The sequence below is a fragment of the Lissotriton helveticus genome, chromosome 8, assembly GCF_964261635.1.
Source record: "Lissotriton helveticus chromosome 8, aLisHel1.1, whole genome shotgun sequence".
Lineage (NCBI taxonomy): Eukaryota > Metazoa > Chordata > Amphibia > Caudata > Salamandridae > Lissotriton > Lissotriton helveticus.
The window spans coordinates 1,010,806,427-1,010,828,938 of record NC_136069.1 but is presented as its reverse complement, the minus strand read 5'-3'; the positions used below and the strand labels follow the sequence as shown (position 1 = coordinate 1,010,828,938).

The following is a 22,512-nucleotide window of genomic DNA, read 5'->3' as shown; positions in this document are numbered from 1 at the left end:
GAACTTCGGTTCTGCGTGGACTACCGTGGGCTCAATGCGGTCACGAAGACTGACGCGCACCCCATCCCCAGAGCTGATGAGCTGGTGGATCGGTTGGGAGCTGCCCAGTACCTGAGTACTTTTGATTTGACTTCAGGGTACTGGCAGATTGCCTTAACTGACGGAGCAAAGGAGAGGTCAGCATTTTCAACGCCGGAAGGACACTTCCAGTTCCGTGTCATGCCCTTTGGGTTGAAAAATGCCCCCGCCACATTTCAGAGATTGGTCAACCAGGTACTGGCAGGGCTGGAGCAATTCAGCGCAGCCTACCTGGATGACATTGCGGTGTTCAGCTCCACTTGGGAGGAACACCTGCAACACCTCACTGAAGTGTTGAAGGCTCTGCAGAAGGCAGGCCTCACTATCAAGGCCAGTAAATGCCAGATAGGGCAGGGATCTGTGGTGTACTTGGGACACCAGGTGGGGAGCGGCAAGGTGGCGCCCCTACAGGCGAAGATTGACACCATTCTGGCTTGGGAACCCCCCAAGACCCAGACTGAGGTGAGAGCCTTTCTAGGTCTCACCGGGTATTACAGACGGTTTGTCAAAGGCTATGGCACCATTGTGGCCCCTTTGACAGAGCTGACATCTAGGAATCAGCCCAGGAAAGTGAATTGGACTGAGGCCTGTCAAACTGCGTTTGACACCCTCAAAACTGCCATGTGCACAGCCCCGGTGCTTAAGGCACCTGACTTTTCAAGTGAGTTCATTGTGCAAACTGACGCTTCAGAGCAGGGCGTGGGAGCAGTGCTCTCACAGATCAATGATGAGGGAGGAGATGATGAGGGGGGCTTTCATTAGCCGGAGGCTAATCCCCAGGGAACAGAAATGGAGTGCCATTGAAAGAGAAGCTTTCGCTGTGGTCTGGGCTCTGAAGAAGCTGAGGCCCTACCTGTTTGGGACTCACTTCCATGTTCAGACCGACCACAGGCCCCTCAGATGGTTAATGCAGATGAGGGGTGAGAATCCAAAATTGTTGAGGTGGTCCATTTCCCTACAGGGGATGGACTTTACGGTGGAGCACCGCCCTGGTACAGAACACGCCAATGCTGACGGTCTGTCCAGATTCTTCCGCCTTAGTGATGAGGACTCCCAAGAGGTTGGGTAGTTCTCCCCACTTTCAGCTGGAGGGGACACGTGTTAGACCTGACACCTTTTGGCGTGGTTCTTCCCCCATCTTTTTGCCTCTGACTCATGTGTTTTGATGCTGTGCTGGATTTCGTTTTTGCTGGTTTAGATGCTTTGGACCCTCTGCCACTGCTGATCAGTGTCAGAGGGTAAGTGCTCCCTCTGTAAATTGTGATATTGATTGAATATACCTGATTGGCATATTTGTAGCACCACGAAGTCCCTAGTAAAGTGCACTGTGTGTGCCAGGGCCGGTGATGACAAATGCTACTAGTGGGCCTGCAGCGCGGATTGCGCCACCCACATGAGTAGCTTTAAAATGGTGACTCAGGCCTGCCAGCGCAGAGCCTGTGTGCAGTCAGTGACTGCCATGTCAGCCTGGCCAGTGTCCCCACTGGCTGGGCTTAACCCTCCCCTGTCTGTGCACATCAGCCACCCCTATGGAAGGCTCCAGGTACCCCCCTGGGTAGGGTGCAGTGAATGGATAGGGTAGAGCGTGTACTAGTGCAGGTAACATGCTCGGGTAGAGAGCAGCAGCCACTTTGTGTGCTCACTGCTGTAGGGCTGTAGGGCTCCCTAGGGTAGCCTGGGGAGGCTGGTCCCATTGGATCCCAGCCTATCTCCCTATAGGAACAAGATGGAACATCCATGAGAGATATCCCTGAACTCAGAATTAAATGACACATCTTTTTGTGAAGGTTGTTTTTGGATCCTGGGGTTGAGAATAGCATTTTTAGAAAGTGGCTGTTCTTTTGTATAAACCTTTCTGGGTGCCTGGGCCTGTGTGTGGAATGCCTGCGTGATAGGAGCTGCAGGGCCCCGGAGGGGGTTGGAGTCAGCCCAGGGGTGAAAGGCGACATCTGTTGCACGGGGAAGGGGAGAGAGAAGAGCCTGATAGTGCTGGGCTGTGCCGGCCTGACCACCGCGCTGGCTAACTCCCCGGCCGACCCACTGTCACCTCTGGCCCTGAAGCTGTCAGGAAGAAGAACACCAGAAGCATTCCAGAGCCAAGGATCCCCTTGCACCAAGGACTTCAAAGGCGTTCAGGGGTATAAGGAAAGGACCCCTTACTACAGAAGATTAGATTCTGAAATTCTACAAGCAAGACGGACCCTCTGCTGGAAGGAGGACGGCGAGAGAACTAAAGGAAGATTGCCTTGCTGTGTGCTCTAAGGGCTGACCTGTTCTGCTGTGGCCACTGAAAGCTGAAGAGGGGAAAGGGACTTTGCTGCGTGCTGTGACCCTGCCTGCTTGAACCTACCAAGACTTTGCTGTGTGCTGTGTCTTTACTGAATCTCCAAGGGCCTGAGAAGAGCTGGCCTCCTGTTGGGAACCCAGGGCTAAAGGTTCCTAAAGCTTTGCCAGAAAACAGCTGCAAGATCGTGCTGTTGTGGACCGGGAGCGTGGGGTACTCGACTGCGGAGCGTGAGGAAGGGATCGGTGTGCTCATCGGCACATTTCCTGTGAGGGTTGGAGGCTTGTGGCGCCTCCCCTCGTGAAATCCGCTCCAACGTGGTGGGGAGGTCGAGAGGGGGGTCTCATCGGGACCAGCGCCCTTGAAAACCCTTTGCCGCCAAATCACCACCGCGGCCCGGGGCCAGGAACCCCCCCCCGTAACTTGCCTAGAGGTCCAGGCGCTGCCGCGGCGAAGAACGAAGCCGCCGCGCTCCCATTGGTGGAGGGAGCCGAGCCCCCTCACTAACGCCGCGACGGGATTGGCCCGTGCGGCGCAGCGTCATCAGCAGTAGTGGGCCGTGATTGGCCGGAGTCGCGGAGCGTCATTGTTTACTGTCCCGGGAGCCGCACTGCCATTGGCTGACTCCCGGGTGCTGTGGAGGCTCGCCTGAGGAGCCGCGAGGGGATTGGCTGCCTTCGCTGAGGCAGCTGACGGAGCCGAGGAATCAGCGCGATCACCGCCGGGCCCGGGAAGAAGTGACCTGACCTCGCCGAGGGATCTCCGCAAGTGCTCCAGCCCCTGGCCTGCCGTCTCTGCTCCCCGCTGCTCTTTGAAGGATCCAGAGCGGGCGGAGAGCGTCCTGAGACCGGCCGGGCGGGAGCAACACTGAGCCTTCACCCGCGAGGTGCCCCTGGGGGACCCGCGTCACCGCGAGCACGGGGAAAGAAGTCCCCCCTCCCTCAGGATACCGGGTGAGCCGCGCTGGAAGCGCTTGTGGTCCCTGAAGCCAGGGGACCATTGGGGCATAGTTGTTTTACGCTGGCATTGCTTGCTCATTTTGAGAGCGTTTTTGATCACAAAATCGTTGGCATATCTTTGTGCTGATTTGAAGAGACTAGAGACATTTGTTTTGAGAACTTCCTGAAATTAAGAAAGACCAATTAAGATTAAGTGCATCATTACTACACTGAAGTGATTATCGTGCACCTGCTTCATTTACAAGCTGAAACTAGATAAAGTTATATTTTATATATACTTACCTGTGTGGTCTCAGTTTGTGGTGGGTTGGGAATTGTTGTTGTGTTAAGTGCAAATGTTATCCACATTGTCTCCGAGTTTAGCCTAGACTGCTCGCGCCATGCTACCTAGAGGGTGAGCAGGGGTTATCTCAGAGGGTTAAACCGTTGCCCTGACCGGAGCTAGGGGTCCCTACTTGGGCCAAGGTACTTACCTTTGCCAACCAGAGACCCCCGGTTCTAACACCATGTGTTAAATCATATCTCATCTTATAACTATTTTGGTGAAGTTCTCTTAACCAATGCATTTCATCTTGACACACCCATCTGGGTTCACCACCACCCAACCAATTAGGGGAAATCTATGTGCCTGGTAATCTCCCCATCAATGCTAGGAAGGGTGAAATATTGGTAATCAGATTTGGGGCTGTGTGGTATGACCAAAGCATATTTTGAAGGGCTTTGTAAGCCGGGCTCCCCAACATATAAGCCAGTTGCAAACATCATTTAATCACTCGGTTAACTCTCTCCACCAACCATTTGCCCTGGGGCAGTACAGTGTGGTCTTACGGTGACATATGAACATATTTCTTAAGAACTCAAACTGAGGCAAACTGTACCCCATTATCCGTAATGAGAGTGCAGGGAACACCTTCCATCATGAATACATCCTTAAAAAACACTTATGAGGCACTGAGTGTTGACTCATCCTACCATCTTAGTAATTATCAAATACGTGTGATAATTCACTAGTACCAGCATAAACTTCCCTTTCCATAGATATTTGAGGGGGCCAATACTATCGAAACCCCAGTTTATCCCATAGTTTATAAGGTACACAGGCTGGAGATAAAGGTGCATTCATGGTGGGTCTAGTTTTATCACTTGGAGCACACATTAGGCAATCTTTCAACTTACTTTCTACTACAGCGTCCATCATGGTAAACCAATTGATGGCCCTAACCTTGGCCTTCGTGATATTCCTGTCAAGGTGACCTTCCTGGGCTATTTCTGTGATTTTTTCCTATAAATCATATAGAGGTACCAGCCTTTCCCCCCCTCATAACTCTTTTGTCAATGATACTTAGCTCATGACGCACAACCCAATATTCCTTAAGACCCTCATTCAGACTGCCAGGTTTAATGGGCCCTCCCTGGAGAATCTTCTTGTTTACTTGTTTGAGGATTACATCCTCCTCCATCCCAGTTTCCCAGTCTCCTTTGGCAATACCCAGAACTCCCACTAACAGAATGGTCTCCACCTCACCACTATCAACATAGTCTTCAACTCTCTTGCAAGGTAGTCTCGACAGACAATTCGCCAACTAATTCCTACTACCTGGGACATTTTCAATCTGGAAATTAAATTCTTCTAGACCCTGTAGCCATTGAGCAATACAGGGTTGTACTATCTCTTCCTTTGGTTGAAACAGTATAAAATAAAGACTTGTGATCAGTGCACACCATAAAGGCAAACCCAATTAAACGTTTTTTTAATGGCCTGTGGCCCAAGCACAAGTCAGAGCTTCCCTTTCACCCGTTGAGTAATTGTGCTCAGCCTCTTTCAAAGGTCTGGATGCAAACGCCACAATCTTTTGCTTACCTTCCACTATCTGCATCAAAGCTGCTCCAATCCCAAAGCCACTAGCATCAGTGGCCAGTATAGTCTTTTATAAAGTTCCCAGAGAAGGAGCATTTATTATTGCTTTCTTAGTTGCAACAACAGACTCCTGGCATGCCACCTCCCAAGTAAATGTAATTCCTTTCTTCAGCAGACTTCTTCAAGGTGCTGTAAAATCTGCAAAATTCCTTTTAAATTTCATCATATGCTCCACTAATCCTGCAAAGGATTTTAATTCATCGTTATTTCCTGGAGGTGATGCCTCCCTTAGCCCACCAACCAAATCTATCTTGGGTTCGACCCCCTATTTAGAAATGGTATGGTCCAAATAGTCCACTGATTCAACCCCTATCTGGCACTTATCTTTCCTTACTTTGAAACTCACTTCTTTAAGGGCACTTAGCACTCCTCTTAGATTTGGATGTGGTGAATTTCGAGTCTCCATAAATCAATATATCATCCTGAAAACAAAGGACATTTTTAATCCTACTCGAAATGTTTTGCATTACTTGCTGGAATAATGCAGCTACTGACAGGAAGCCAAACGGCATGTGGCACACCCTGTAGGTGCCAAACGGTGTTATAAAAGATGTAAGGGGCTTGGGGTCAGGATTCAACTCTATTTGGTGGAATGCTGATGATAAATCAATGGTACAAAAGGGGGTGGTGATGGAAGGAGCATCAGAACCAATCAAACACTCACACCCAGTCAAAAGATCTGGGTTTGATCCATCACCGTTCTTTAGCCCACTCTGCCACCCCAGTTCAGACATGGCTATATGCAAATCAGTCTGACCCTGTACCTCATGGAACAGTCCAGCCCGAACTGCCAAGCCATGCCTTCCCTGGACCAGAAACAAGCTTCCGAGGACCGGTTTCTGGCATTCCAGTCGTCTTCAGCCCGGCTTGCTTGAATCCAGTGGCAAAGTGAGCAAGGGACTCACGTCTGAGCATACCCTGCCACACTTATGGCGGCCAAAGGCGGTACAAAAGGGGGTGGTGATGGACGGAGCATCAGAACCAATCAAACACTCAAACCCAGTCAAAAGATCTGGGTTTGATCCATCACCGTTCTTTAGCCCACTCTGCCGCCCCAGTTCAGACATGGCTATATGCAAATCAGTCTGACCCTGTGCCTCATGGGAACAGTCCAGCCCGAACTGCCAAGCCATGCCTTCCCTGGACCGGAAACAAGCTTCCGAGGACCGGTTTCTGGCATTCCAGCTGTCTTCAGCCCGGCTTGCTTGACTCCAGTGGCAAAGTGAGCAAGGGACTCACGTCTGAGCATACCCTGCCACACTTATGGCGGCCAAAAGCGGTACAAAAGGGGGTGGTGATGGACGGAGCATCAGAACCAATCAAACACTCACACCCAGTCAAAAGATCTGGGTTTGATCCATCACCGTTCTTTAGCCCACTCTGCCACCCCAGTTCAGACATGGCTATATGCAAATCAGTCTGACCCTGTGCCTCATGGGAACAGTCCAGCCCGAACTGCCAAGCCATGCCTTCCCTGGACCGGAAACAAGCTTCTGAGGACCGGTTTCTGGCATTCCAGCCGTCTTCAGCCCGGCTTGCTTGAATCCAGTGGCAAAGTGAGCAAGGGACTCACGTCTGAGCATACCCTGCCACACTTATGGCGGCCAAAAGCGGTACAAAAGGGGGTGGTGATGGACGGAGCATCAGAACCAACCAAACACTCACACCCAGTCAAAAGATATGGGTTTGATCCATCACCGTTCTTTAGCCCACTCTGCCACCCCAGTTCAGACATGGCTATATGCAAATCAGTCTGACCCTGTGCCTCATGGGAACAGTCCAGCCCGAACTGCCAAGCCATGCCTTCCCTGGACCGGAAACAAGCTTCCGAGGACCGGTTTCTGGCATTCCAGCCGTCTTCAGCCCGGCTTGCTTGAATCCAGTGGCAAAGTGAGCAAGGGACTCTCGTCTGAGCATACCCTGCCACACTTATGGCGGCCAAAAGCGGTACAAAAGGGGGTGGTGATGGACGGAGCATCAGAACCAATCAAACACTTGGTAGTTCGGACTGGACTGTTCCCATCAGGCACAGGGTCAGAGCTGATTTGCATATAGCCAGTGTCTAACCCAGGGTGGTGTGGAGTGCAAAAAACCGATAGATTTAGGCCCAGATCCTTGTACTGGGGTGAATGTATGACATTGTTCTACATTCTGTCCATCAACTGTGTTTTTTGCGATGATAAATCAATGACACGGAAGATTTCTGCTTTTCCAATCACACTAATCATCTTGTTTATGCGAGTGAGGGATAATCTGTCCACCCAGATATTGGTATTCAAGTATCTGAGGTCAACAGCGAGGCACAGCCCTCTTCCTCCCGATTTCTGGATCACTACAATAGCGGCAAGGTACAGAGAACTCTCTATAGGTTGAATAATGCCCTGCAAGACTAAATTATTCAGCTCCTCTCTAAGCAGTTCCTGCATGAGGTGAGGTATCAGTCTGACTTTTCGTTTCCTTCTTGCTTTAGTCCAAAATAATTTGAGTGTACTGCCTGGCAATACCTCATTTTATCAGGAACTCCCAGAACACTATCATTAGTGCAATCTAAATAAGTGACTCTAGGGAGTCATTGGGGTATTCATCTTTCATATATATCCTACAAAATCGTTCTGAAATCCTTTGGGGATCCATAAGTGCAATATTAATAGATTGTGTCAAATAGTTATAAAAATGATGGTAACATCCTCACCTTGATTGCCCCTACAGTTACAGCAAATTTGCACCATGTAGATTTCCCGTGCAAACTCAAGTAAAATCTGTTGAACCTTTAGTCCCAGACTGAGGTGTGATGCAACAAATCAAATACATTTAAATAACATTAAGCACCTTTGACCCCACAAAAATGAAGAAGAGTGCTTGATTTGCAAACCAAGAAGGTTTATTATCACATTAACAAACTTACAAACTCAAATTATTCAAATTAGTCATAAATCAGTACATGAATACACTATTCAATATGATTCAAATCAATTCAAAACTAAAAATACGAAGACAATCTTGTCATAAAGTAAATCGAAGAAGGCTCAATTTCAGTGAAGGGAAATTCCCTAGTTTGCTAAGCTAGAGAAGTTGGGGAAGTTTGTGAGAAGTCAGGTAGAAGCAGTCAGCAAGTTGAGCCTTTAAGGCAGAATCAAATAAAGATTCAGTCAAGTAAATGAGAAAGTGATTGCCTAGGTGTTTAACTCCTTCAGGCATGAAAGCGCCTCCTCTAGGGAGAATGGACCAGCATCTGAACTACCTCACTCAGCAATGCATAGTTCAAACCATGTGGTGTTATAACACCTATATTTCCATTAAGGGAACCAATCAGGATCAAACATGTTGTGAAATCAAGTTTCAGTCTTTCTCCCTGACCGACCCACAATGGAGTCTCTGCAGCACGAACTTCAGCTGGATATCTTGCAGTAGGATGATACAATTCTGTCAGAAAGTTCCCACTCTCATTTGTATGTTCATGATTTCACTCTCCAAGCACCAATACAAAGATAAATATTCACATGATAAATAAACAAGAAATATATTTTAATTATCTTTGGCTGGTACAGCCTAGTTCCCGCAACAAGAAAGAGCAAAAAATATATGACAGGAGGAAAATATTGCAATTAACTTGAGCCATTTTAAATTGAGGCCTACATCAACTATGGTCAATGTAAGGTTAATATTACACAGTGTATTTGTACGCTGCTGCACGTTAATGTAAATATGTGTGCAAAAGCAATGTTGGCTGGGTTATCAGCCCTGGTCAAGCAATAAACACAATCCTAGTCAGGGTAAGGCACTAGCAAGCCCTAAATTATCCTGAGCTCACCCATTGCTAGTTTGGCACAGAGCAGTCTGGCTTAACTTAGAAGCAATGTGTAAAGTATTTGGGCAACACTTCAAACAGTTAATCAGTAAAAACACCATACCAAAAACATTTTCACACCAGGTTAGAAAAATAGAATGTAATTTAATAAACAAAACAAGACAAAAATGAAAAAAATCCAGTAAAATAGCACTTAGATAAAGGAAGCGCCAACTGGGTATATCTGGCAGGGCCGGACCGGGACAAAATCAAAAGTTCAGGCCAACTGTGATGGAGCACGAGTCGGCTAAAGGGACCCAGTTAGGCCCGCTGAACCACAGTACTCTAAATCCTAGTTACGGAGCGTTTACATGGATTTGTGCCGAAGATGCATTGCACAGTAGAGGCAATGTGTTGGTTGCGAGATGCAAAGAGGCTGCGGTGCGAGGTCTTGATGTGTTAGCATCGATGATCCTGTCTATGGGAATTGTGATGCGAAGGCCAGTGTCGAGGAGGCGAGGCGCAGTGGGGATGTTGTCTCGGTTCTGATGAACGGTGAAGCTGCAATGTGATGGTTTAGCATCATCTTCAAGGCTGCTATCAATGAGGGTTGAGAGGAGCTTGTACCAGAAAAAGCATCACGCAGGGTCGGTTATGAAGGTGATGGCTTGGTCCCAAGATGTGGGATACAGCAGTGTTATAAATCTGTTGCAATGAGTGCTATTCATGCAGCAGTGGAGAAGCTAGGTCTGCTTGATGATGTGCTGCTCAGCCAAGGAGATGGATCAGTTCTGCTCGGCGATGCGTCGCTCAGGAGAGGGTGCATCAGTTCTGCCATAGATACACCTTATGCCTACTCCCAAGGGTCCGGGACTGGGGTGGCACCACTTGGCAAGGTAGACTCACAGATGGCAGAGTCAAGGTGCAGAAGCAGGTTGATTGGAAGTCTTTTATGCCCCTGAGACTTCAGATCGGGAGGCCATCCATCTATCTCTTGTGACTCTGGGCTGAAGTGATGCAGGGCCAGTCCCTTCACCCAGGCAAGAAGGCAGCAGGCACTGGGTCAGCAAGGCAGGATTTCTGCAAAACAGCATTCCAAAACTTTGGCAGTACTTTCAGCAGCACACCAGTCCACCTTCCTGGCAGAGTCCTCACATGTCCAGAATTGTACAGAAGTGGTGGTGTCAGAGGTCCAGTACCTATACCCAGTTGTGTGTTTGTAGTGGGGAGACTTACAAGACACGCCTTGGAGATACACAGAGGTCCTGCCCTTCCTGTTTTGGCTCCAGGCTCATTATAGGGGGGAGTATGCAGCCCTTTGTATGGGGAGAGTACAAAGCCTATTCAGGTGTAACTGAGGATGGGTCCACCTCTTCCCTCTCATCCTGCCAGGATGGCCCATCAAGTCACACCTAAGCTCCCATTGTGTGTAGCTTTCTAGGGGGAATAGACAAAGCCCAACTGTCACCCACCACAGACAGGTGAACAGAGACGGGCAGCAAGCACCAAATGGCTAAAGTAAGAAAATGTAAACTTTCTAAAAGTGGCAATTTCACAATTGCAATTCAAAATCAGACTTCACCATAAGTTGTGATTTTAAAATTGTGATTCCAGAGACACCAAACTTGAACTAGGTATATCTTCCTATTTGGGAATTACTCTTATAAAATGTAATGAGGTCATCCCAATGTTATACTATGGGAGATATAGGCCTTGTAGGAGTCAAAACGACTTTGAGAGTTTTTCATTAGCAGGACATGTAAAACTAAAGAATACATGTCCTGCCTTTTAAATACAGTGCAACCTGCCCTCTGGGTAGTCCAGGGCCTGCCTTTGGGGTGGCTTAGATGTAAAAAAAAAGGGAGGTTTGGGCTTGCAAAAGGTTCTTTTTGCCAGGTCGACATGACAGTGTAAACTGCGCACACGGGCTCTGCAAGGGCAGCCCTGAGACATGGTTAAAGGGCTACTTGAGTGGGTGGCACAATCAGTGCTGCAGGCCCATTAGAATCATTTAATGTACCGGCCCTGGGTACAGTAAGAACACCTTTTTCTAGGAAGTTATAAGTGAATTAAATATACCAATTAGGGTTGAAAGAATGGTAGCATGTTTAGGGGTGAGAGCACCAGGATTTTGGCACTGGTGGTTTTCAGTGGTAAAGAGTGCAAAGTCCTAATACCAGTAAAAATGAGATTAGAAAAGTGGGGAAGGAAGGCAAAATGTTGGGGAGAAGATAACCCTAAGGCTGTCAGGCATCCCAGCCTACCAAATTAGAAGCTTTTGCTTGGTTAAATTAATATATGTATACCAATCCTGTCCTCTGCGTTGCTTCAGAGATTCATCAATACCAAAGGTAGGCCATTAGACCACTTGAGGGATTTGGAAAATAGAGAGGCAACAGAAAGAAAGGAAGAGTATTTGTACACTCTTTCACAAAATGAGTAAAGGTCCTACAATAGTATACACAATTACCTTTTATTTCATCCTTGGACATATTCTTTGTACATGATGATCAGGCACGCAGCCAACGCGTTTCGCCCAGGTTGGGCATCCTCAGGGCTGTAAATATAACAATAATATAATCAGGAAACACATTCCCATGTCTTAAAAACAGTTTAGCAATAAAATACAAAATTATTTGCAGCCAAAACTATTCATTCCATATCCATCAGTACATAAACATCTACAAAGGACAAATATGTAAAGTGCTTAATCCTAGCACTTAGAACCACAAGAGAAAGGAAAAAGGTAGTAGAAAAAGAAGTAAGCAAAGTAGAAAGGAAGAAGAGAAGAGAAGAGAAAAATAATAACCATCACAACATATACAAGAGTGAAAAAATACAGCAGAGTGCTCATGATTGAACAGTAAAGTGAAAAAGTTTGTAAGCAGAAAAAGAAAAATGTCACATAAATCGAAAACTGAAAAAGGGAGCAAACACCTAACTAAACTCAAAACAATCTCAATGTGTCTAGGGTTCTACATATAAGAACCCCTTTCCCACAATCAGACCGCAATATCTGGATAGTCCATAACGCAAAAGAGACACCCTACTATCTGTTCAAATGAACACAGAGGAAAACAAAAATCACATACTACTTCAGAAACAAACACCAAGCCCAAGACAACACAATTATAAAAAACGTACACTACAGTCCTCACCAGATGCTCAGAATGCACTAGTCTAGCAGTGTTGAGTCTAGAGTTCAACAGCAATCTGAAATGCTGAAAAGGAAAAAAAAACACAGAGAAACATAACAGCCAATTTTGCTATGTTATTATTCTGGCTGCGTCTCTATCATTCTACAATATCCAAACTAAATTGAAAAACCCATATACCTTGTAAATTCGAAATCTCCAGCATTTCAAATTGAAGAACGTTGCGTAGACACTATATATTGGATTAGTACAGCAATAGACTTGAAATACCTAGAACAAAATATCAAATTAAAACAGATCACTTTGAAGGTATAATTAAAGACCAAAACACATCACCAACCGGCGCTACTATAGACCCGTTTATTTAAAGGATAATACCTTTCATGGGTTCATAATCTTCTGGGTAACTTCATTCGATTCAAGGTAGCAGTGTACCCTGTGATATGTGTCACTGCCGATATGCTGCAATTAAGTAAAAGAATACATATATATAAAAAATTTGAGACACCAAATTGCATCTCCATCATTTCACGAACATGCCACAACATACTATATTACGAGTTACTCTGTCATGTCTGTGAAACTGCTCATGTAAGAGACATGACAGAGAGTAACACTGCTACCTTGAATCGAAGGCGAAGGGAAAATCTTCTGTTCCCCTCGGATAGACCTTTAGCCCCACACTGAGGTGTGACATAACACATCAAATACATTTTAATAACATTAAGCATGTTTGGCCCCAAGGAATGGCAAAAAATTATAGATTTCCAAATCATGAAGGTTTATTAGCAGGTTAGCAAAGTAACAAGCTCAAATCTTTCAAATTAGTTGTAAATCTGTAATCACTATAGATTCTTTAGTCAACTCAATTCAACTAATTCCAAAACTGCAAACGCAAAGACAAACTGTTAAAAGTTTTATGAAGTAAATCAAGGTAGGTCCAGTTCCATTGAAGAGAAATTCCCGAATTTGCTAGAGAAGTCCAGAAAGTTGGTGCGAAGTCAGGCAGAAAGCGTCAGCAAGTTAAGACTCTAGAGGCAGAATCAAATAAAGATTCCGTCAAGTAAGTAAGAAAGGGATTTAATTAGGAGCCTAACTCTTTTAGACCAGATCAAGGAAAGCGCCTCCTCTAAGGAGAGTGGAAAGGTCATCTGAACTAACTCACTCAGTAATACATAGTTTAAACTATTTCTTGCTCCAAAAGTTACGATTCCCACGAAGAGAACCAATTAAAATCGACCATGTTGTGATAGTCAAGAGACAGTCTTTCTCCCCGACTGACACAAGATGGAGTCTCTGCTGCATGACCTTCAGCTGGATATTTTGTAAGTGGGATGATACAATTGGGTAAAGACGTTCCAACTTTCGTGTGCGTGTTTATGATTTAACTATCCAAGTAACATACACAGATAAACATTCATACAGTAACCAAACAAAAATATATTTAAATTAATGCTGGCTGTTGCAACTTGGCTGCTGCAATGAGAAAGAGGATAACATATGTGACGAGTAGAAATCATTGCAGCTAACATGAGCCATTTTAAAATGAGGCCTGTATTAACTATGGTCAATTTAAGGTGCATATCACTCATTGCAAATGTATGCCTGCTGCAGATTAATGTAAATGTGTGTGCAAAAGCAATTTAAAATAAAATCACCACCACCACTAGTCATCATAATCGATATCAATCACAGAAACAGTCAAATCTGGTTTCATTGAAGTTTTTATCTCTGCGACTGCCTTCCAAATAAGTGATTTTTATCCTAAGATTAGTAATATGTTCATCCTGTGATCTAAAAAGGATGTGCATCAGACATGTTTCATGTCCAACAAACTCATGTTTATTTTTTACTTTACAGGACCCTGGCCAACTATTTGGTATGGAGACTTGTTTATTCCAGGATTGCTAACCTAAGTCGGCGTTTTCAGTACAGGCAGCTGGAGTTTAGACGGGTAAGTGTCCAAATCTCATAAACACAATGCCATAAAAGACAGTTATCTGAAAATGATAGAAATTAGGTCTATTCACCATTTTGTCAGATGGTCTTCCTCCGACACAAATGTAGTGAGACATAGAGCAGAATTAGGGTCAGGTGTTCAAAGTTTTTCACCGGTGACAAGACCTCCGATTTGCTATATTAAATGGTTTGTGGCCGATAAAAATCTTTTTCTAATATACTAAGCCCATTGAGTGATTCAGTAAAGTTTATTAAAATTGATAATTTTGTTTAGAATTGATCACCAATGCATAACTTGGAAGGGGCATTTTTTGAGGTGTCCCTTCAATTTGGGTGAAGAGTTTTTGGGGTGCCCCTTCTAAATTTCAAATCAGTAACCTTTGAATCAAGGATTTACAACCAAAATTCCAATGGGATTGAAAAGCAGTCCAATTTCCTTTAAGAAAATTGGGCTGCTTTAAAAAAAACAATGTCCATTTTGAAATTCTTTCACAGGGCTGGTGGATCTGTTGTCTGTTGCAGGCCACCCTTCATGTGAAGGAAGCCATTCAGAGGGATTCACAATTTGCGACCTGCCTATTGAAAACTAACTGCACAGGTCATTCTGCTAAACCTCGGATTTCTTTCTTTTGCAAACCATCCTATTAGTAGTTTGATTTTCAAAATAAATTGCTGGATGCAAAACGTTGGTGCTATTTGTGACTGCTTTTTTGGGCTAGTACTATAGTACATCTGGCACTTAGAGTTTTCGACCAAGACTAGAGAATTATTATCATGTCAACATTCAGTGCAGTCTTATTTGTGAAGTGCATCCTGCTAGGCTGACTTTGATGTCTTGTGCGCATAATTATTGGTTTGAGCCCAATGAGGCAAGATAAGATTTTCCACTCAGGTGTTTTATGTGCCACCGTGAGTCAGAGTGAGCATTGTATTTTTTTTATTCCGTTGTTTCATTAGGTTGTATTTTGATGTCATCACCTTTACGCTATGCGTGTTCATGTATGTTGATCCTTTGTTATCCAATGTTAAGTTAGTGTAATATATCTGGTGCTGGGTTGATGGGCATGATGTTCAGTAATGTATTCAACGACTGTGTTTGTGGTTATGTTTTTTTTATATGTTATGGGATTTTAATGTTCGAGTTGTATGTTCACCTGCAATTTGGATGCACTTTGATCCCTGGGTCTTTCGTTCTTTGACACAGACTGGGGTGGCAAAAATAAAATTTCGGATTTCATGTGTGCATCTGTGGCAATTTCATAAATGTTTTCGTTACACTGCTTTCTGGGTGCAATGGTTCTGCTGTCTATTTTTAGTTATTGCTAATTGCTTTGTCTTCCCAACTTTCACTGACGTCTCTCCACTCTCGCTGGTACGTCACTTTATTTCCTGATGTTGGTCCATAGCCATTTATGTTTTTATCGCCAACAGACCATGGACTTTAAGTCTCTGTCTATATCATCAAACACCGTAAGGATTAGAGTTTGGCCGGAAGGATTCTGTTTCCCCATCAGCTGCTTTAACATCGAGCCACATAAAATGTACTTTTCACTTACACATACAATTTCAAACTAATGTTGCTGCCCAATTGCTGGTGCTGTAGTCAGAAATCGAGCCTTTGGCTGAGAACAGACTGATATTTATTTGGTCGAGCAATCTGAAGAACCACCTCAAAAAGTCCACTAGTATATATATAGATATTACCTACTGGCGGTCGCCAGTAGGTATATATAGTTAGGATTTTTTCTCTATGGGATTTTTGAAAATTCTATGTCTAATAACTTTGGCATTTGTGGACGGAATTGGCTGAAATTTTCAGGAAAATGGCACATTTTGTTTCTGAGTAGCCCTTGAAAATTTGGGGGGGTTCGTCAAAGGGGGGCCGAGAAAAAAGGGGGGTCCCAAAACGTGTTTTTAACATTGAGTTTTCCATAGGGCGGTTGGCCTCACTTTTAGCCCGAACGGCTGAATGGATTTGCACGAAACTTGGCAAAATTGTAGGGACTGGTAGCCCGATGTGCCTTTTGTAGGTCTCAATATATGTGCTACAGTGGATTTTGAGAAATTAACGTTTAAAAAAAGATATATATCTGTAACAGCGGACCGGGCAGCGCTCCGCTACGCGTACTTTTCGCGCAACGGAGCTTTGTGAAGCGAAGCTGATTGGTTCTCCGGCGTCTGTCAACATTCCAAACAGTCCGTAGCGGCCGCCATCTTGTCTCTCGGTAGGATCGAGAGACAAGAGGAGGCCAAAGCGAAGGGGCAAATGACCATAAGGGGGCATAGTACATTGTCGCTCACCCCCTAGGTTTGATGTGGAGGTTTTAAAAGGGCCCCGCGGGGCAGAAAAAAATAAAAATAATAATAATCGAACAGCTGAATGGATTTGCACGAAACTTGGCAAAATTGTAGGGACTGGTAGCCCGATGTGCCTTTGCTAGATCTCAATATATGTGCTCCAGTGGATTTTGAGAAATTAACGTTCAAAAAAAGGTATATATCTGTAACAGCGCACCGCTTCGCGTACTTTTCGCGTTACGGAGCTTTGCGAAGCGAAGCTGATTGGCTCTCCGGTGTCTGTAAACATTCCAAACAGTCCGTAGCGGCCGCCATCTTGTCTCTCGGTAGGATCGAACAGCTGAATGGATTTGCACGAAACTTGGCAAAATTGTAGGGACTGGTAGCCCGATGTGCCTTTGCTAGGTCTCAATATATGTGCTTCAGTGCATTTTGAGAAATTAACGTTCAGAAACAAGATATATATCTGTAACAGCGCTCCGCTTCGCGGAGATAAAATTATATGTGTATTACCTAGCTGTTGCTAACACCAGTTAGCGACGGCTAGTAGAAGATAGCGACCATCTTGGGCCCCACTTTGCATGTGAGTGATATTTATCACTAATGACATGCAAAGTGGGCATGCCAAGATGTTAGCGACTGGAAACAGTCGCTAACATCGCTATCTCCTATTATCAACTTTTGGAAATATTCGAGATAAGGGCGAATATCTCCAAAAGCTACCACCTGCCCTGAGCAGTTCTTAGCCATGTTATCCAATGGGAGGTGGATAACATGGCTAAGAGCATTAGCTCGGTAATGCATGAATATCGCTGAGTTTTCAGCGATATTAATGCATTGCGGTCGTTTTTTATCGTATTTCCGATAAACCTTGATAATAGCAAGGTTTATCTGCGATAATTTCTGACGGTAAAAAAATCGTTGCTAAGCATCGTTAGGGATAAATATCGCTTAACTTTGGTAATATGCCCCAACGTCTGTTAACGTTCGATTCGAAGGAAATCAGGAAGTGTTGAAAAACATTGTCTGCGCCATCTTGTCTTTTTTCAAATGCCACACTTTTGTCGTGCACGGCAGCCATTTTAGATGCCTTGACCAGACCCACTCTGTGCACGCTGTCGATCCTTAGCATGGCTCCCCACCCTCGCAAGCATCTCCCCCAGGCAGTGGTCACCCCCGCTCTCTGTCTTATGCATGGGTAATAAACCTCCCCCATCTGCGCTGCTGTTCCCTGAGAATCACACCCTGTGCCCGCCCGACACCTCCCTTTCGCCCTATTCACTACCGCACACTCTGACACTCCTTTTCCTCTGTGTCCGATTGTCCAGGCTGGTCCTAGGGTATCAGCTAGCCCTGCAGATGTAGTTTATGGCCACAGCTGTAAAGAATCACCCCTCTTCAAAGGAGTTATAGTAGATCAAGGCCCACACTCGATGAGATCCGTCACAGCAGAAGAGTTGCTATTATCTGAAAACCATCCTGTATTGTGATTGGGGAGGGGACCGAGCCTGAAGCGGAAGATTCCAGGGATGACTGTTTGTACATCAAAGTTTTTACAATTATGTGTCACATTAAAAATATATAGCACTCCGACAAAGTAGTAAGATTATAAAACTTTAATAATTTATAAATATATACAAGAAAACAAAAATAGTAATAACATATAAACATTTTTAGGGAAAAACAACGAAGTAGCGGTCGGCTGTGCGAATAGTCCCAACGCAGCACAACGTCCAGATTTCCGGCGTGGGGCGTCGCGGGGGGTGGGTCATCAGTAGCAAACTGTTGTGCGAATAGTTCCAAGGCAGCAGAACGCGCCGAAATCTAGATGACACGAAAGTGATGTCTAGTAAGTTGCCACCCAGCAAATAACGGCATGGGGCGTCGCGGGGGGTGGGTCATCAGTAGCAAACTGTTGCGCGAATAGTTCCAAGGCAGCAGAACGATGGCACCAAGGTGATGTCCAGTAAGTTGCCGCACTGGTTTTGGTATCCTACAATGCTGCTCCGAATAACGGCGTGGAGCGCCCCGGGGGAGGCGGCGTGAACGGGCCTCTCCAGGTGGAGTGTCATCTGTTGTAGTGGGGCGCCCCTTTACCGTTTCAGTTGCCATTCCGTCCGTTTTTGGTCCACTGTGTCAAAAGCCGCAATTCAGCTGAGTTGCGCCCACTCTTGCGGTGCAGCGATAGGCGGCTGTCACAGGACTCTCAAAATGGCGGCAGGCGGTTTCCTTTTTGGGCCTGGTCCACTGAAATGGCCCTGGGACACCTTGGAAATCGGACGCTTGTCTGCTAGGTCTTGGACCCCATTCTCGAAAGCGTCCCCTCCGCCTTGAGAATTCATCAAAAGTTTTGGGGGCTCCGACTCCTGCAGGCTTCTGGTGGGGAGCGGCTGCCATGATTGCTCGCGGAATGACCACGACTGAGCTACGAGATGGTGGTGCTTTCATGCTGACGCCAGCTTCAGTCTGAAACATCCAGAAACAAGGTGGGGCTTTCATCGTTTGGGAAAAAAAAAAAGTTTTCATCCTATGAAAAGTGTTGTTTTTAGGTCACATGATCAAGCCTTCCATCATTAGGAAACCAAAAGTAAAATGAACCAATGAAAAGTTTTATAAACAAGTCACATGACCTGTTATGCGGCATAGGGTGTAAAATGCGGAGAAAATACGTTGGCACGTGAGGCGGCGTCAGTAGCGGACTGATGTGCGAATAGGCCGAAGGCAACACAACGCGCCAAGATCCGGATGGCACCGAGGTGGTGTCCAGCAAGTTGCAGCACTGGTGTGGCCATCCTACAATGCTGAAAGTCGGCGTGGGGCGCCCCGTTGGCCTGTGAGTTTGCGTCAGTAGCGGACCGATGTGCGAATAGGCCGAAGGCAGCACAACGCGCCAAGATCCGGATGGCACCGAGGTGGTGTCTAGTAAGTTGCCGCACTGGTGTGGCCATCCAACAATGCTGAAAGTCGGCGTGGGGCGCCCCGTTGGCCTGTGAGTTTGCGTCAGTAGCGGACCGATGTGCGAATAGGCCGAAGGCAGCACAACGCGCCAAGATCCGGATGGCACCGAGGTGGTGTCTAGTAAGTTGCCGCACTGGTGTGGCCATCCTACAATGCTGAAAGTCGGCGTGGGGCGCCCCGTTGGCCTGTGAGATGGCGTCAGTAGCGGACCGATGTGCGAATAGGCCGAAGGCAGCTCAACGCGCCAAGATCCGGATGGCACCGAGGTGGTGTCTAGTAAGTTGCCGTACTGGTGTGGCCATCCAACAATGCTGAAAGTCGGCGTGGGGCGCCCCGTTGGCCTGTGAGTTTGCGTCAGTAGCGGACCGATGTGCGAATAGGCCGAAGGCAGCACAACGCGCCAAGATCCGGATGGCACCGAGGTGGTGTCTAGTAAGTTGCCGCACTGGTGTGGCCATCCTACAATGCTGAAAGTCGGCGTGGGGCGCCCCGTTGGCCTGTGAGATGGCGTCAGTAGCGGACCGATGTGCGAATGGGGCCAAAGGCAGCGCAACAATATTTTCTGATTTGAAGACACCACAAGGCGCTGAGATGCCAAGATCCGGATGGCACCGAGGTGGTGTCTAGCAAGTTGTGGCACTGGTGTGGTCATCGTACAATGGTAAAAGTCGGCGTGGGGCGCCCTGTTGGCCTGTGAGATGGTGTCAGTAGCGGACTGATGTGTGAATGGGGCCAAAGGCAGCGCAACAATATTTTCTACTATATTTTCGGAGTAGAAGACACCACAAGGCGCTGAGATGCCAAGATCCGGATGGCACCGAGGTGATGTCTAAGTTGCGGACCGATGTGCGAATGGGGCCAAAGGTAGCGTAACAAGATTTTCTGTATGGAAGATACCACTAGGCGTTGAGATGCCAAGATTCGGATGGCACCGAGGTGATGTCTAGCAAGTTGTGCCACTGGTGTGGCCATCGTACAATGGTAAAAGTCGGCGTGGGGCGCCCTATTGGCCTGTGAGATGGTGTCAGTAGCGGACTGATGTGCGAATGGGGCCAAAGGCAGCGCAACAATATTTTCTGACTGACACCACAAGGCGCTGAGATGCCAAGATCCGGATGGCATCGAGGTGATGTCTAAGTTGCGGACTGATGTGCGAATGGGGCCAAAGGCAGCGTAACAATATTTTCTGTATGGAAGATACCACTAGGCGTTGAGATGCCAAGATTCGGATGGCACCGAGGTGATGTCTAGCAAGTTGGTGTGGTCATCCTACAATGCTGAAACTCGGCGTGGGTCACCCCATTAGCCTGTGAGATGGCGTCAGTAGCGGACCGATGTGCGAATAGGCCGAAGGCAGCACAACGCGCCAAGATCCGGATGTCACCGTGGTGGTTTCATAGTTGAGAGGCACTTCATCTGCAGTGGGGCGCCGAGATCCGGATGGCACCGAGGTGATGTCTAGCAAGTTGCTGTACTGGTGTGGTCATCCTACAATGCTGAAATGTAGTGGGGCGCCCATTTACCGTTTCAGTTGCCATTCAGCTGAGTTTCGGCTGCTCTTGATGCTACAGCGACAGGCGGCTGCAAGAGGACTCTCAAAATGGCGGCCTGTTCTTTGGATTTGGGCCTGGTCCACTAAAATTGTCCTGGGACACCTTAGAACTCGGACGCTCGATTTTTTTTTCCTTTCCTGTACATGCAAAAAAAGGTAAATGCCCGGTATGTTACACGCTTCATCTGCCACGATGAACTCTCCAGAGGAACCGAAAAAAAATATAGTTGTGGTAACTATACCATGCATCGTCATATGGAGAGGTGGCACCAATTAATTATAGTGCTGCATAAAAGAGAGATTTGGAGGAGAACCCCTGACCTGCTAGTACATTCATCAAAGAAGTGGCACTGAGAGCTTCAGAGGCAAGGGAAACGGTCCCAAATATTTAGAAGAACTTTGGAAAGATTAAAATGACATGTTTAGATTGTGGTAAATTAATTTCATGTGGGCAGATGAGTGTTACTCTAATAAATACAGCATATGAACATCATCCTAGTCGATGGTTGGTAGAGACATTTTGACTATATCCTGGACCTGCCCGTCCTCGCCCAAAATGGCGCCGGAATGAATGGGACTCGTAACTCCTTGTTGTGTACTGGTTGCAGAACCTTGAAATCACGAGATACGTATGCAGTTTTGAAGCACATGGCGGGCGGGGACGAGAATTGATTGAATATTTCGACATCCCTATTGATATTAAGTTCTGATGTGTTATTGATTACTGTACTGTTGAAAATTCGAATTAACGTCACCCATGGTACTTGCCCGCAAATGTATATCTAGATAATTTTATTGTAACTGGCCCTGTCGTATTTTAATTATAAAATGTACGTCCACCGATTCCGTAACTGTTAGACACCTTAGTTTTTGCAACCTAATGGCCCGCCCGTTACGTTCCTCTACAGTGTAAATGTCTATTCATCATATACGATTACAGTTTGCTCCGTGGCAGGCCCACGTGGTTATAGGCTCGTATTTGTATAATGAAATTTTCACAATAAAGGTTTTTAAAAGAAAACATGGTAGTAGTGTATACATTGGTAAAGTTTTTAATAATAGTCACTGTTTTAGAATCATTAAAAGGCAAGTGAAATAAAGCAGACCAATTACATGAAGGGTAAAAGGTATAATACGAAGGAACGCAGTAAAGATAAATGGTCAAGGGCTGTTGTGTTTTCTATTCCTGCAACATAAAGTGATCAATAAGAATCTCATATTCAGGCGTATCGGCGACTAAGACAGCAGGTCGACCCTCTTTTGCTCAACGGCTCCGTCATGGGACGAAGAAACGCTCTTTTTCTCGAAAAAAGAATATATTTTACTTGCAGGACAGTTGTAAAATTTCCGGGAAAGTACATTAGCCTGGAACATTATAACATCTATTTAAGAGAAAATAATGTTCGGAAGTAATTAAAAGCGTAATTTTTAGGTCATATGACCAAGCCTTTCATCATTAGAATAAGAAAAGTAAAATGAACCAATGAAAAGTTTTATTAACAAGTCACATGACTTGTTATGCTTACGTTACGCGCTGCGCGCCCCGGATGACTTCCGGATGCGC

At 46.0% G+C, this 22,512-nt stretch overlaps 1 protein-coding gene across 1 annotated transcript in view; it reads left to right on the top strand.

Moving 5' to 3' along the window:
- PHEX (phosphate regulating endopeptidase X-linked) overlaps window positions 1-22,512 on the top strand; it is a 1,501,811-nt gene that overhangs the window by 819,039 nt on the left and 660,260 nt on the right. Inside the window, exon 10 of the mRNA XM_078657844.1 lies at window positions 14,042-14,135. Within this exon, the coding sequence (XP_078513970.1) occupies window positions 14,042-14,135 (94 nt within the window). The remainder of the gene's footprint in view (window positions 1-14,041; window positions 14,136-22,512) is intronic.